Below are 12,328 nucleotides of genomic sequence, written 5' to 3' on the forward strand. Positions count from 1 at the left end.
GTAATCATAGTTGTGAGGCACTGCAGCATTGTGAACCAATATGCGCGTTGTTTCTGTGCTGAAGCAGTTTAAATGTGATATTTACAAAGCTGAGAAAATAAATGGAGAAGTGAAATTATTTTAAAAGTGGTGGTTTTGGGGAACTTCATTATTGAAAAGGTACTGTGTTTCACATTGGTATGGTTTGTGAACTGGTTACAACAGTGTATTGATATTGGTGGTATATTATTGCCCCCTATTGGGAGTTAGATCAATGTACAAGGACTAGTTTTACCAATTGAAGGATTTTTTAATTCTTAAATAACTTGAAAAGGAAGAGTGGGACCATTCCATCTGAACTAATGTAGTTGGCTTTTTTTAATTATCGAAGTTCAAGTCAAGATGAAGGCAGTAATGGACATAATAGTACGTGAATGTAATACAATTCAAATTTCTTACTTTTATTGTATTTTACACTCATTAATATTAGGACGGATTATTATTAATTACATTACAGAGCTCTAGACTGTAAAATGGTTCCATATTTTGGCCAACTGTTTTTTTGGGGGGTTAGGCGCCTTTAACACAAAAACGCTGCCTCTCCCTAAATGCATGTGTCAGTATTTATTAACGTGCTCTGAATGTCGGTCTGTATAAAAAAAAAGTGTTTTAATAAATTGAAGTGTGAGAGAAGGATAGTAACAGTTTAATCAGATATAAATGGTTGTAAGTGCAGAGAGGTGCTGTATTAACACCAGCAGAATACAGTAGCCCCAGTTTCATGCAACAGTTGTGATGGTGATCAAACGTGTGTGACTAATTAGTAAGTGTACTGCTGAGAAAAAAAAAAAAATATTTAGGGAATTACAAATTAAATGTACTGCAACTTACTTGATTGCAGTAAAAAAAAAAAAAACACACTAAATTTTGCTCTCACATTGTGCTAATGAAAGCATATCAAGTATATGACAGTGTGCTTGCTGTGGTGTATTTAATATCATAAATAAAATAGCACACAGAACTCTTAACTTGTTTTTCTGAAAAATAAACGGGAACATGTAATCGTAAGAGCTGTCTGTTACATGCTGTCAGCTCGGGACTTCACTGACACCGAGCATGGGAGCTGCAGCATGCTGTAACATATTACAACTGTACACCATTAAAGGTGCAAAATATAAACATGCTGACTTCATTTGTTGTGAGCTGCACAGATCAACCATTCAGCAGAATGAGGCAACGTACAGACATTACTAGACTCACCCTTTTTTTTTTTTTTTCTAACAGACGCTTGGAATAAAACAGGAGCTGTGAAGTTGATCCGTTGGTCACCAGATTACAGTGTGACCATGGTGACTTGGGAATGTGGAGGCCTATCCTTGTGGAGTGTGTTTGGTGCTCACCTCATCTGTACGCTAGGAGAGGACTTTGCGTGAGTAGAGTAGTAGTACTTCCTGGCTTCAAATAAAGAACTTTCTGTCTTGAATTAAAATTATACATGGCACGTAGTCGTCGTCCCCCCCCCCGAGTGGTTAAATACTGTAACTGACATTCATACTGTCAGGTAACATAATCCAAATTCTGAATTTGTTGTTTTGGGGCGGGCAGTAAAAGTAATGCACATTGACAACTGTTTCACATTAAGTTGTGTTTTTTCTTCTTTCTGTTTTACAGCTATCGATCTGATGGCACAAAGAAAGACCCTATTAAGATAAGCTCTATGGTAAATATTTTCTTTCTTGTGATAGAAAAGCATTAATTAATAAGTATATCACTCTGATTTCCTAGTTCCATGTTTCTGTGTTTCTATGTAGACTGTATGAAGCTGCTTTAGAACATTTACTAATTGCTTTCCCAATATTACCTTTTCAATCTCAACTCCAATATAAGTTTGTTTAGTCTTGCACTTTGTTTCTTTTTTCAAATGTAATGTTAGTAAAGGTGAAGGATTCTAGCACTAGCTACAGTCAAGAGCAATATTGGGTAGGTAGTATTTGACAAAATGATTCCTTCCCTGTATTACCAGTCCTACTGCTCCAAGCACACACAACAAATTGTTCTGTCAAATGTATTCATTTTATTTTTTAGTCACCCTGGCTGGATATAAACACTTCTTGAGCAGTAACCCACTGTTTTAGAAAAGACAATTTAAATATGCAGTGAGCAACTTTGATCAATTTGCATGGGGGTCAAGAAGAGCTACTTCCTTGTAGTGACCACTGGGCAACATCTCTGACGGCAAAAAGCTCTTCAAATCAAGCTTACCATGCGAAGCTTAAGCAAAGCAATGTTGGGCTTGGTTAGTACTTAGATATGAGACCACCTGGGAATACTGAGTGCTGTAGGCTGCATGTTAAGCTCATACGAATATATAATATATATCAATTTGCATGAGACACAATTAACTTGCTCCTGCAGAGTGTTAACAGTGTGTAAATAGTCGGCTGTTTAGCAGTTATTCCCTGTTTTTCTCCAGAGCTGGGGTGCGGAAGGTTATCACCTGTGGGTTATCAGCAGCGATGTTTCCAAGCCTCTGGAAAGCGAGTCGGAGAACAAAGCTGCCACGCAGCAATCTGATATCCTGCAATTTCAGTTCATCAAGAGCGCCTTAACAGTGAACCCTTGCATGGTAGGTGGCGAATTTAAATAGGCAGACCTGCCAAATGATGTGCAACGCATTGATAAACTGCATTGCGATAACTGCCTGACCGGGAAATACATTGACAAACCTCTCAATTACTCATGTTAGGATTTAGGATGAAGAATGTAAGAATTTGCTTCAAAATGTATTTATTTCCTACTGTTAACACCAGGAACATTTTTTATGTTTTCCTCTTGTGCTGGATAGCTTCATCATTCTATAGCTGTTATTAGATGTTTGTTTTTTTTTGTTTGTTTGGTTTTTTTTTTTTAATACAGCGTTGTATGTTAAGACTAAACTGCTCCTTCCTGTTACAGTACCTAATAATGACTTTGTGTGCTGGAAGGGCAGTCTTACTTTGTCAGACAATACAAACACAGAAGGTCTTGGTACATGTATGAAGTATCACAGTTATTTAACAAATGTATTCTTCTGTTTACTTTTGGAATTGGTCTAGAATCCTATGGGTCCCATGACAAATGTTAAAATGAAAAATACATGTATAGACATTCATAAAGTATTCATTTCCGACTGTGATGTCATTGACATAAACCACTACATGGTTTATTATGATCACTGTAATGGCAGGTGCTGAAAGTTGTATAATTGCAGAGTCACTGGCATTTTTATTTTTACTCTTTTGAAGACATGTAGGAAACTGGCAGACAATTTATCAACTAAGTAAACACCATTAACGTCTCCCTCAATAAGTATAAATTATTTTGAAAAATAGTCTGAATTTAGTGCTCATGAAAGGGGTCACTGGTTTCAGACAGTCACTGTGTCCTCAGGAATCACAAGGTGTTGTTTTCAATCCTGGCCTTAACATGCCCTGATAATTTGTCTACTTATTGTGGTACATTGTGTGGTGGCTTTGTGATGTAGACTTATTTCAATTAGGTCCTAAAATGAGCCCATTATTAAAATTTTACTTGGCACCTTGGCTGGATTGTAACACCGGTTTCCAGAAGTACTCTAAATGGCTAGTGCTACACTGCAAAGTCCATGCAAGAGTTTTAAAACAATAAGTTTCTCTGAAGCAAGCCTTCTGCTATTACACTGCATCCTACTACAATGTTGCTGTGGCCTTTTCTTTGTAGAGTACCCAAGAGCAGGTTCTGCTGCAGGGGGAGGATCGTTTGTACCTGACATGCGGGGACCCAGCTCAGGCCCAGAGTACCAGTACATCCTCCGCCAACACTGACCACCGGGCTTTCAAGGAAAGGAATCCCCTCCCCAACACCATTTCAATATCTCAGGGTTTAAGCACTTTATTAGGACACAGACATTGGCATGTTGTGCAGGTAATCAATACATGACTCTACAAATTTGAGGTTTAATGTGAACCTTCACTGACATGTGGATTTTAGATCCAGAATTCCTGATGACGTTGGCTGTAATGTGATTTCCTCTGCCCCTGTTGGATTCAACAATATTAAATGTCTGCAGAGTCTTTACTCTATAAAAAGGTGCTAGCTACAACCAACTGTTAAAATTATCTTTGGGTTTTGTCAGTACTGATTAGCTACAGTGACATTTATAGAGCAAGCCCAAAAGAGTGAGGCAAAACCTATTAACCACAGTATACAAAAGTTAAAGTAAAACCTCATGCAATAAAGTACAATTGGAATGGTGGCAGTGTTCTGTGTCATCCTGTAATAGGATATATTATTGTAATTTTTATAATGTAACACGTCTTTTGTAAAACACATGCATAAAGCACGCCTCTCTTAAAACACATTCCTCTGGTATGCTAAAAACACAGGGATAAAGCAAATAGTAATACTTAGTGGGATGAATCATACTTTAAACTGTGTTTACTATATTATCAATGAAGCAAAAACTACACTTGTTATAGACAATCCCAATGTAACATTTATTTTTTTCTCAATCAAAATTCATGTACAGACAGACAGTTGCATGAAAAACGGGTTAGTGTTCATGTAGGTTGTGAACCATGATGCATATGTAAACTGCAGTGTACCTCACACATTCTGTGTATAGCACACCGCAATGCCTCTAAAATTGTTTTCGAAAATGATAGTATGTAAGATTGGATCATGCTTTTATGCTATATATATATATCCTATAATCTCAGTGTGTGTATCTAAGTTTTAGCATTATTTAGATAATTGGAAGAGTGGAATTACAATAGAGCAGGTCTCTGTTGATACTGATTTCAAACTAGCAAACTGAATGGAAATGTATAGTTAATGTGATTTTAAAGACTTTGTCTTTTTTGTACCTAGATTCACAGCACATATTTGGACAGCAATTGGCCAATAAGGGTGAGTTATGTATTTAGTCAGTATTTGTTTCAGTTCTAGCACCTCAGTAAGTACTGTACCTTGAATGTATTGTCTGTCATGTTGAAAACGTGTGCATTGAAAAAAATGAATATGTCCACACGTTGTTTTAGTAAACCTGTTTTGACGACGTGCATGTTTATTTGCTACTTTTGCAGTTTGCAGCTGTAGACACACTGGGACAGTGTGTTGCAGTAGCTGGCAGATTTGGCTTTGCACACTACTCCTTCGTTACAAGGAAATGGAAACTGTTTGGAAATATCACCCAGGTTTGAAAATGTCTTATTTACACATTGTTTTCAAACGGCATACTCTAAAAGTGATTTTTTGAATTATTTTTAATTATGGTGTACGAACAGAAAACTAACTGTTTCAGCAAAGCTTTACAACATTGTTCTTACCTATCATTAGTCCCTTATCACTCAGTATTCTAGGCCATTTTCACTTTAAATCGAGTGAAGACCATTTTCCTTCCACAGCACAGTAGATTAGCTCCCTGTGCAGCACATATGATCACCACCTGACACCACCTAGAGGCCTGTGTGCAGCAAAGTGAGTTTTCAGGTCTTTGGTGTGATCCTCATACCATAGTCAAAATAAAGATAAAGTCTTTTTTTTTTTTTTTTTTTTTTTTTTACCCCTTATATTATTCCAAGGCGCTTTTTCTTAAAACTATGTAAAATATAGAAACAACACTACTGTAATTGATCATCAATACATGACCACAGTTTTTGGGAGGCTGTCCTTTAATCTGTAGTCTTTAAGGATGTGATGTTAGAATAGCTCATTTACCAACCTTTAGTCTGTAGTAAAAGATGTTTTGTTTCCTGCATTTCTAGGAGCACAATATGATGGTGACTGGTGGCTTAGCATGGTGGAATGACTTCATTGTAATTGCCTGTTATAATTTGATAGCCCAACAAGAAGAGGTAGGTGAAAAAGATAATTCACACTTTACAATTGAAGATGAAAAATACATTGCTGATATTGTGAACACAAATAGCAAGGTCTCGTTTAACAGTGTTTTTGTAAGGCACTATTTCCTTCTTTAGTTTTCTTGTGGCACCTGCCGCATAAATGAAATGTTTCTCTATGGTGCAATAAGCGCCCCATGTGTTGTTGCGTAATTGGACAGCACTAAAACCTGGCCAGGTTTCCATTTCCTATTTTTCTGTTCATCTGTTCTCAGTAATTCAACTAATTGGAGATTTCGTTCGTTGCTTACTATAAATGGTTGCTAGGTTACGCCAGAGAGGGAGCGCATTGATTTTTTTCTGCCGTTTCTGCAAGCTCTTTGACAGGCTACACACCGGTGCAATTTATGGTCTATGTTTCTTCTGTGTTTTCACTCTGTTCAGGACTTGCCCCTACTGGCTGAATTGATGTTTTTTTTTTGTTTGTTTTTTTTATCGGGGCTGAAGTGCTCATTGTTTGTTTGCATTTGAAGAATCAGTAAGTTTGTCTGTTTTAAATGATTGATGCATCTCTCTTTGTTACTTTTTCAGTAATTATAACTTAAAAGGATCCGGCATTCTTTTGTGCTATTGACCCGCCTTTCCCCCTTTTATTAAATGTTTTTATGCAATTGGTTCAGGGAGGTAGCTTTTCCTTAGAGGTTGGCGTTTCCACTAAAGGTGGTTGTTATATTCTAACCAGCTTATGGTTCTTTTATTCTCAGCTAAGACTCTACCTGAGGTCCTCCAATCTCGACAACGCCTTTGCCAACGTCACCAAACTGCATTCAGAGACGTTGCTAATAAACGTTTTCAGGAACATGGTGATATTATTTAGAGCAGATTGCTCCATTTGCCTTTACAGTGTTGAGAAGAAGCAGGACAGGTGAGTGCTTTACCAAACCTTTATACAAGAATTACTGTTCCTGAGACTTTAGAGGACAATATTAAAAAGACAGTAGTTGGGCAAAAAACACCTGCCATGACTCTTTCAATAGGGTGTAGGCCACCTTGGCTGGCTATTTGCTACACACATTATAAGACACACAAACAGTACTATTGGGTAGCATTTATTGTTGTTCTTCTTGCACTTGTTGTGTCTCTGTTGTATTTTAGTTTATAACAAATTATTCTTGAACTGTAACCTTGTATTACAGCGTAACATGTGCAAGTCACTTTGGATAAATGTGTCTGCTAAATAAATAAAATAAAAATGGTTACACTTTCGAATTCTAAGCAAGTTACATGCTTACCAGTGCCATTAATCAATAAAACAAACATACTTTTTTAATACTTTAAATATTACAAATAGTTCCTTGTTGTTTAATATATATATATCATGTTAGTTCAACTCCGAGTTGTCGTCCGGACAGTTATTTTTAAAATAGAGCTGCAGCATTCCAGCTACAATTGGTCTGAGTTTGGAATGGCACCACCTCCTCGGCAATTCAGTTCCTTGATAGCGGGTTAATTAGGTCTGTTTTTAATTGTGTTAATGCAGTTTAAAAAAAAAAAAAAAAAAAAAGATATCTCCATTTTCAATTTTCCGCATTATAATCTTCTGTAAATTTCTTAAACTTTATATTTGGTTTATGGATATCACAAGTATGAATGTAGGCCTATAGTTAAACACAGTGTATATTGCCTTAATTACAACAGCAGACAATAAAGCCATTAATAGAACAGCATTAAAAGTATATAGAAGGCTGAATTGAGGAGTTGTAAAACTTACAGAAGATCACCCCATGGAAATTTGAAAATTGAGTTTTTTTTTTTTTTTTTTTTTTTTTTTTTTTAAACCTGTGTTGCCACAATTGTGGAACACCTGCAAGGCATAGTAAGCCTATTAATTAATAGCCTAAGCCTATTAATTGTAGTCGTGACTGAAATATTAATAATATTAATGATGATAACAAATAAAAAATATACCTAATTAACCTAATAAATAAACCTAATTAACCCGCTATCAAAAAATTGAAGAATTGGATTGCCGCCAATCTCTGTCTATAGTTGTTGAGACCACAGAAGTGAGGAGTGAAAACTGAGGTATTAAAAGCTCCCCTAGCAGATCAGTTCAGCCTCAGAAAACCTGTCTGTAAGAAAGTCATAGATATCCTTAGCCTAGACTGGGTTTAACTGGGTAAATAAAATGTTAATAAAAATGAATAGTGGTTCAGTCCTGATTTACGTTTACTGCATGTTGTCATGTGCCAAAGCTCGGCTTGGCTTGTACACTTATATGTTGGTAATCACTAATATTTGATTTTGGCTGGCTTTTGAAAAGGGTTGAGTGTTTTCAGTTCAGCTTCTTTTGGTTCAGCATCTGCCTCAAATCATGTATCTGTGTATCACAAAACCACAATTCCCAGTGGAGCTAGTAGCTGCTCAGATCAGGGCTGGAGATTGCATGCATATGGATCCTCAGTACCCCCCTAACCCCGTAGAGATTGGTCCTTCTCAGGCCAGCACTTGAGGTGCAGGAATCACTTTTACCTGTGGTTGTCTCTGTCAGACCTGTAAATAAAGAGGCTTCAGATGTTTTAACCTGAAGGCACTAGATTCATTTTTTTTAATATGTTATGTACAGTAAATCTTGTTTTTTTCCCTCAGTACAAACCCAACTGCCAGTATTGAGCTTCTCCAAGAGGTGTCCATGTCTCGATACATCCCCCACCCTGCCCTTGTGGTGTCAGTGACACTGACCTCCGTGAGAACTGAGACTGGCATCACCCTGAAAGCACCACAGCAGGCATGTGTACACAGCTGTAGATCGCACAGATCTACAAGAGTGGGAATGTAATGTAGTTTTGTTTCCTCTAGATGCAGTTTTCGTATCCACTGAGGCTATTTTGTTTTGTGTATTTATCCATATATGCAACTCATCACATCGCTCGTATACAACCTAACAAAGCTAGGTTAGTTACAACAGCGTATTTAGAAAATACACTTTAGCCTTTAATTCATAACACTTCATAATGTTTGTTTGAAAGAAGAATAGATATAAATCAAAATCAGCTTGGCATTCTTATTTTTGTGCTAAGCTCAAGCAGCCCTATTTAAAATATTATGCCATAATGTTTTAATGAAAACGACGTATTTGTATCACTGTTTTGCAAAGTGCAAAAAAACTTGAACTTTTTGCCTGCATCAGTGGTACAAATAAAATTCAAGCAGGATTGCAGGATTCATATTTGCTGTGTCGTGACAGTAGCAGCATAAGAAATATACACAAATTGGGAATCCTAGTATATCTAAATACTGCTGAACAGACTGTGTGGCTTTGAAACAGCTTTGGTTTGTGCCTTATTTAATCTGTTTTGTCTTGTCATGATGTTGTTTCTTGTAGGCTTCTGCTGCAGAGAGCATTATGTTGAACCTGGCAGGGCAGCTGATCATGTTACAGAGGGATCGCTCTGGTCCTCAGGTCCGGGAAAAAGAGACCATAGCGAATCAAAAGAAGCTGGTAGGAATAATTGCATATTATAAAGCTGTTATCAACACTCAAGCACTACCAGAAACGTAATTTCCAGGCCTTAAACAAACATTTCAGTTGCCACAAGGAATTAATAATACTTGAACTCAACGAGGGAAATGGTGTTATACTTGGGTACATGCTCCCAATACATAATGCATGCACCTATTTGCGCAATTATATTGGCAGGTTATTTAAGAAACTCCCATGACAGCAGAACCTGTCGTATCCGATCATGTAAGATACAGTACCATCTATTAACTGATGACCCTCTGGTATGTCATTCGCACATAGAAACTGATCAAGTCACATTGAATTATGGATCTCAAGCAGTATATTTAGCTCTTTTGTAGGACAGAATAGATTCAGTTGCAGATAATCAAAAAAGAATGTGCATTGGGAGTTAAGTTTCATTTTCTACATGTTGTCACTTTATGTAAAACAAACTGCCATTTCAGCCATGTTCAGTAAAAGAAAACAAGGAAAGCAAGGGATTAATCGAATTACTGTACCATTGAAAAGCTGAAACAAGATGTTTTGTTGTTGTTTGTTTTTTTAAACCCCACTTCCGTCTCAGGTTAACATGCACTTACAGTGCAAAATACAAACAACCGTTGGATTACTTTAGCATGGACTGAGAAAGCATAGTAAGAACTGTTTTTGGAATGCTGTTTTGTAAATTGCCAAATATTGTATAACAGTGCTTTGTTTTTCTTAATTATTACCGATTTTCTTTGTATAGTAATGCGTGCAGTACCGTACTTTGGTGTTTTAAATACACTGATGTACCTGGCGTTGTTAATTTATAATGCCCTGGTGTTAATAAAGCAACTACAATGTAGTATAACGGCTCCCTCTCAGATATGATATTGTTACATATCCAATGGACCCTGGAACCAATTAAGTCAGATGTGGCAGGTTCTGCTGTACTTGCTATTAATCATTAATTGATAAATCTTTTCTATAAATATTCACCTACTGTCTGCTTAAACCTCTTTAAACATTTTCTGGTCTGCTTTCAGCTTCCATTCTGCGCCCCTGTGGTCCTGGCCCAGTGCGTGGAGAATGTGTGGACGACCTGCCGGGCCAACAAGAATAAGCGCCACCTTCTGGAGGCACTGTGGCTGTCCTGTGGGGAGGCAGGCATGAAGGTGTGGCTGCCACTCTTCCCCCGGGACAACCGAAAACCACACTCATTCCTGTCAAGGCGCATCATGCTGCCCTTCCACATCAACATCTACCCACTGGCGGTGCTGTTTGAGGACGCTCTGGTGCTGGGGGCCACCAACGAAACGGTGCTGTATGACGGGCTGCCCCGTGCGGGGGTGGCTGGGGCTGGCGAGCCCTTGGAGGCACTTTTCCCCTTCTGCACCGTGGAGCGCACCTCCCAGATCTACCTCCACCACATCCTGCGGCAGCTGCTGGTGCGCAACTTAGGGGAGCAGGCCCTGCTGTTGGCCCAGTCCTGTGCCGGCCTTCCTTACTTCCCTCACGTGCTGGAGCTGATGGTCCACGTGGTGCTGGAAGAGGAAGCTACCTCGCGGGAACCCATTCCCGACCCTCTGCTTCCCACTGTGGCCAAGTTCATTACCGAGTTCCCCCTCTTCCTCCAGACCATTGTGCACTGTGCCCGGAAGACAGAGTACGCCCTCTGGAACTATTTGTTTGCTGCTGTCGGCAACCCTAAGGACCTGTTTGAGGAGTGTCTCATGGCACAGGACCTAGAAACAGCTGCTTCCTATCTAATTATCTTACAGGTAACCAGACATGCACACGCTCGCACAATTGTAATTCCCTGGAATCCTTGATAAATGAGATATATCTGAATAAGTATTTTGAATAAATACTGTACTGTTTTTTTTTTTAGTTTGTTTTTGGGGAGGTTGTTCTTGTGTGTTGTTTTTTGGTGTAACCAACTGAATTGTTGTTACAAACACATATAGTGTTTATTCAATTTCTATACTTAATCAGTAAGAACATAATGTTAAACAGTGTATTTAAATAGCTAGTGTACACCTCTGGTCGTTATTTTAAACTAGCCTCATTACAGAAATTCCACCTTTCTCAGGCCTGCTCAGAGACTGAAATTTTCTTGTCACTTTATTAAATGTGGCAAATAACCATCACAAAGTGCTTTACAAGATAGTGAGGAACAGTGTATACTACATTAAATACATTGGCATAGTACATTAAATACAAACAGTAAAAGACAATGCAAATACATTAAATATAGGCATATTCCATTAAATGGTATGCAAATTTAAAGTCGTCTTTTAATCACTGTCATTTTACCAGAATGGGACAACTCAAAAAACGTGGGTGGAAATTCTGAGTTGCAACTTTGTACAAGAACCTGAACGATATATTTTTATTTCAGAACATGGAAGTACCAGCAGTAAGCAGACAGCACGCGACACTGCTTTTCAACACCGCTCTGGAACAGGGGAAGTGGGACCTGTGCCGTCACATGATTAGATTTCTGAAAGCCATTGGCTCTGGAGAAACAGAGACACCACCGACCACACCCACCACTCAGGTAGTTTATTTATTTATTTATTTTCAAATTAAGATTGTTACATATTTGTATATGCACAAAATAAGCACAATATTATAGTACACATAATACAGATTTTAAATAGGGTCTGTATGTCCATTTTTTTTCTGAAATCGACAACAGTTTTTAATCAGTGATGTCAGTTTTGGGATGTATAGTGTCAGGTTGTAACTTCAGTGAAAAACAATATTAAAACATCTTAAAATGTAGAAATTATTATTATTATTATTATTATTATTATTATTATTATTATTATTATTATTATTATAGGAACCCAGCTCAGCAGGAGGATTTGAATTCTTTAGGCATCGAAGTATCAGCTTATCACAATCAACAGACAGTCTCGCAGCCTGGAAATTCAGTCTCCAGAAGACGCTAAGCATGCCTTCAGGACCGTCTGCCAAAAGGTACTATTTCAAAACTGCA

General features: G+C 37.8%; 1 protein-coding gene across 2 annotated transcripts in view; it reads left to right on the forward strand.

The window, feature by feature from the left end:
• Positions 1 to 12,328, forward strand: part of LOC121297964 (guanine nucleotide exchange factor subunit RIC1-like) — a 119,739-nt gene that overhangs the window by 92,520 nt on the left and 14,891 nt on the right. For both annotated transcript variants that reach the window (XM_041224630.1, XM_041224619.1), the window contains exons 9-21: positions 1,264 to 1,408; positions 1,651 to 1,699; positions 2,453 to 2,605; positions 3,718 to 3,921; positions 4,867 to 4,905; positions 5,082 to 5,192; positions 5,763 to 5,852; positions 6,602 to 6,762; positions 8,487 to 8,625; positions 9,223 to 9,339; positions 10,371 to 11,105; positions 11,726 to 11,884; positions 12,173 to 12,309. In XM_041224630.1, the coding sequence (XP_041080564.1) occupies positions 1,264 to 1,408; positions 1,651 to 1,699; positions 2,453 to 2,605; positions 3,718 to 3,921; positions 4,867 to 4,905; positions 5,082 to 5,192; positions 5,763 to 5,852; positions 6,602 to 6,762; positions 8,487 to 8,625; positions 9,223 to 9,339; positions 10,371 to 11,105; positions 11,726 to 11,884; positions 12,173 to 12,309 (2,239 nt within the window). The remainder of the gene's footprint in view (positions 1 to 1,263; positions 1,409 to 1,650; positions 1,700 to 2,452; positions 2,606 to 3,717; positions 3,922 to 4,866; positions 4,906 to 5,081; positions 5,193 to 5,762; positions 5,853 to 6,601; positions 6,763 to 8,486; positions 8,626 to 9,222; positions 9,340 to 10,370; positions 11,106 to 11,725; positions 11,885 to 12,172; positions 12,310 to 12,328) is intronic.

This window comes from Polyodon spathula, chromosome 2, assembly GCF_017654505.1.
Source record: "Polyodon spathula isolate WHYD16114869_AA chromosome 2, ASM1765450v1, whole genome shotgun sequence".
Classification (NCBI taxonomy): domain Eukaryota; kingdom Metazoa; phylum Chordata; class Actinopteri; order Acipenseriformes; family Polyodontidae; genus Polyodon; species Polyodon spathula.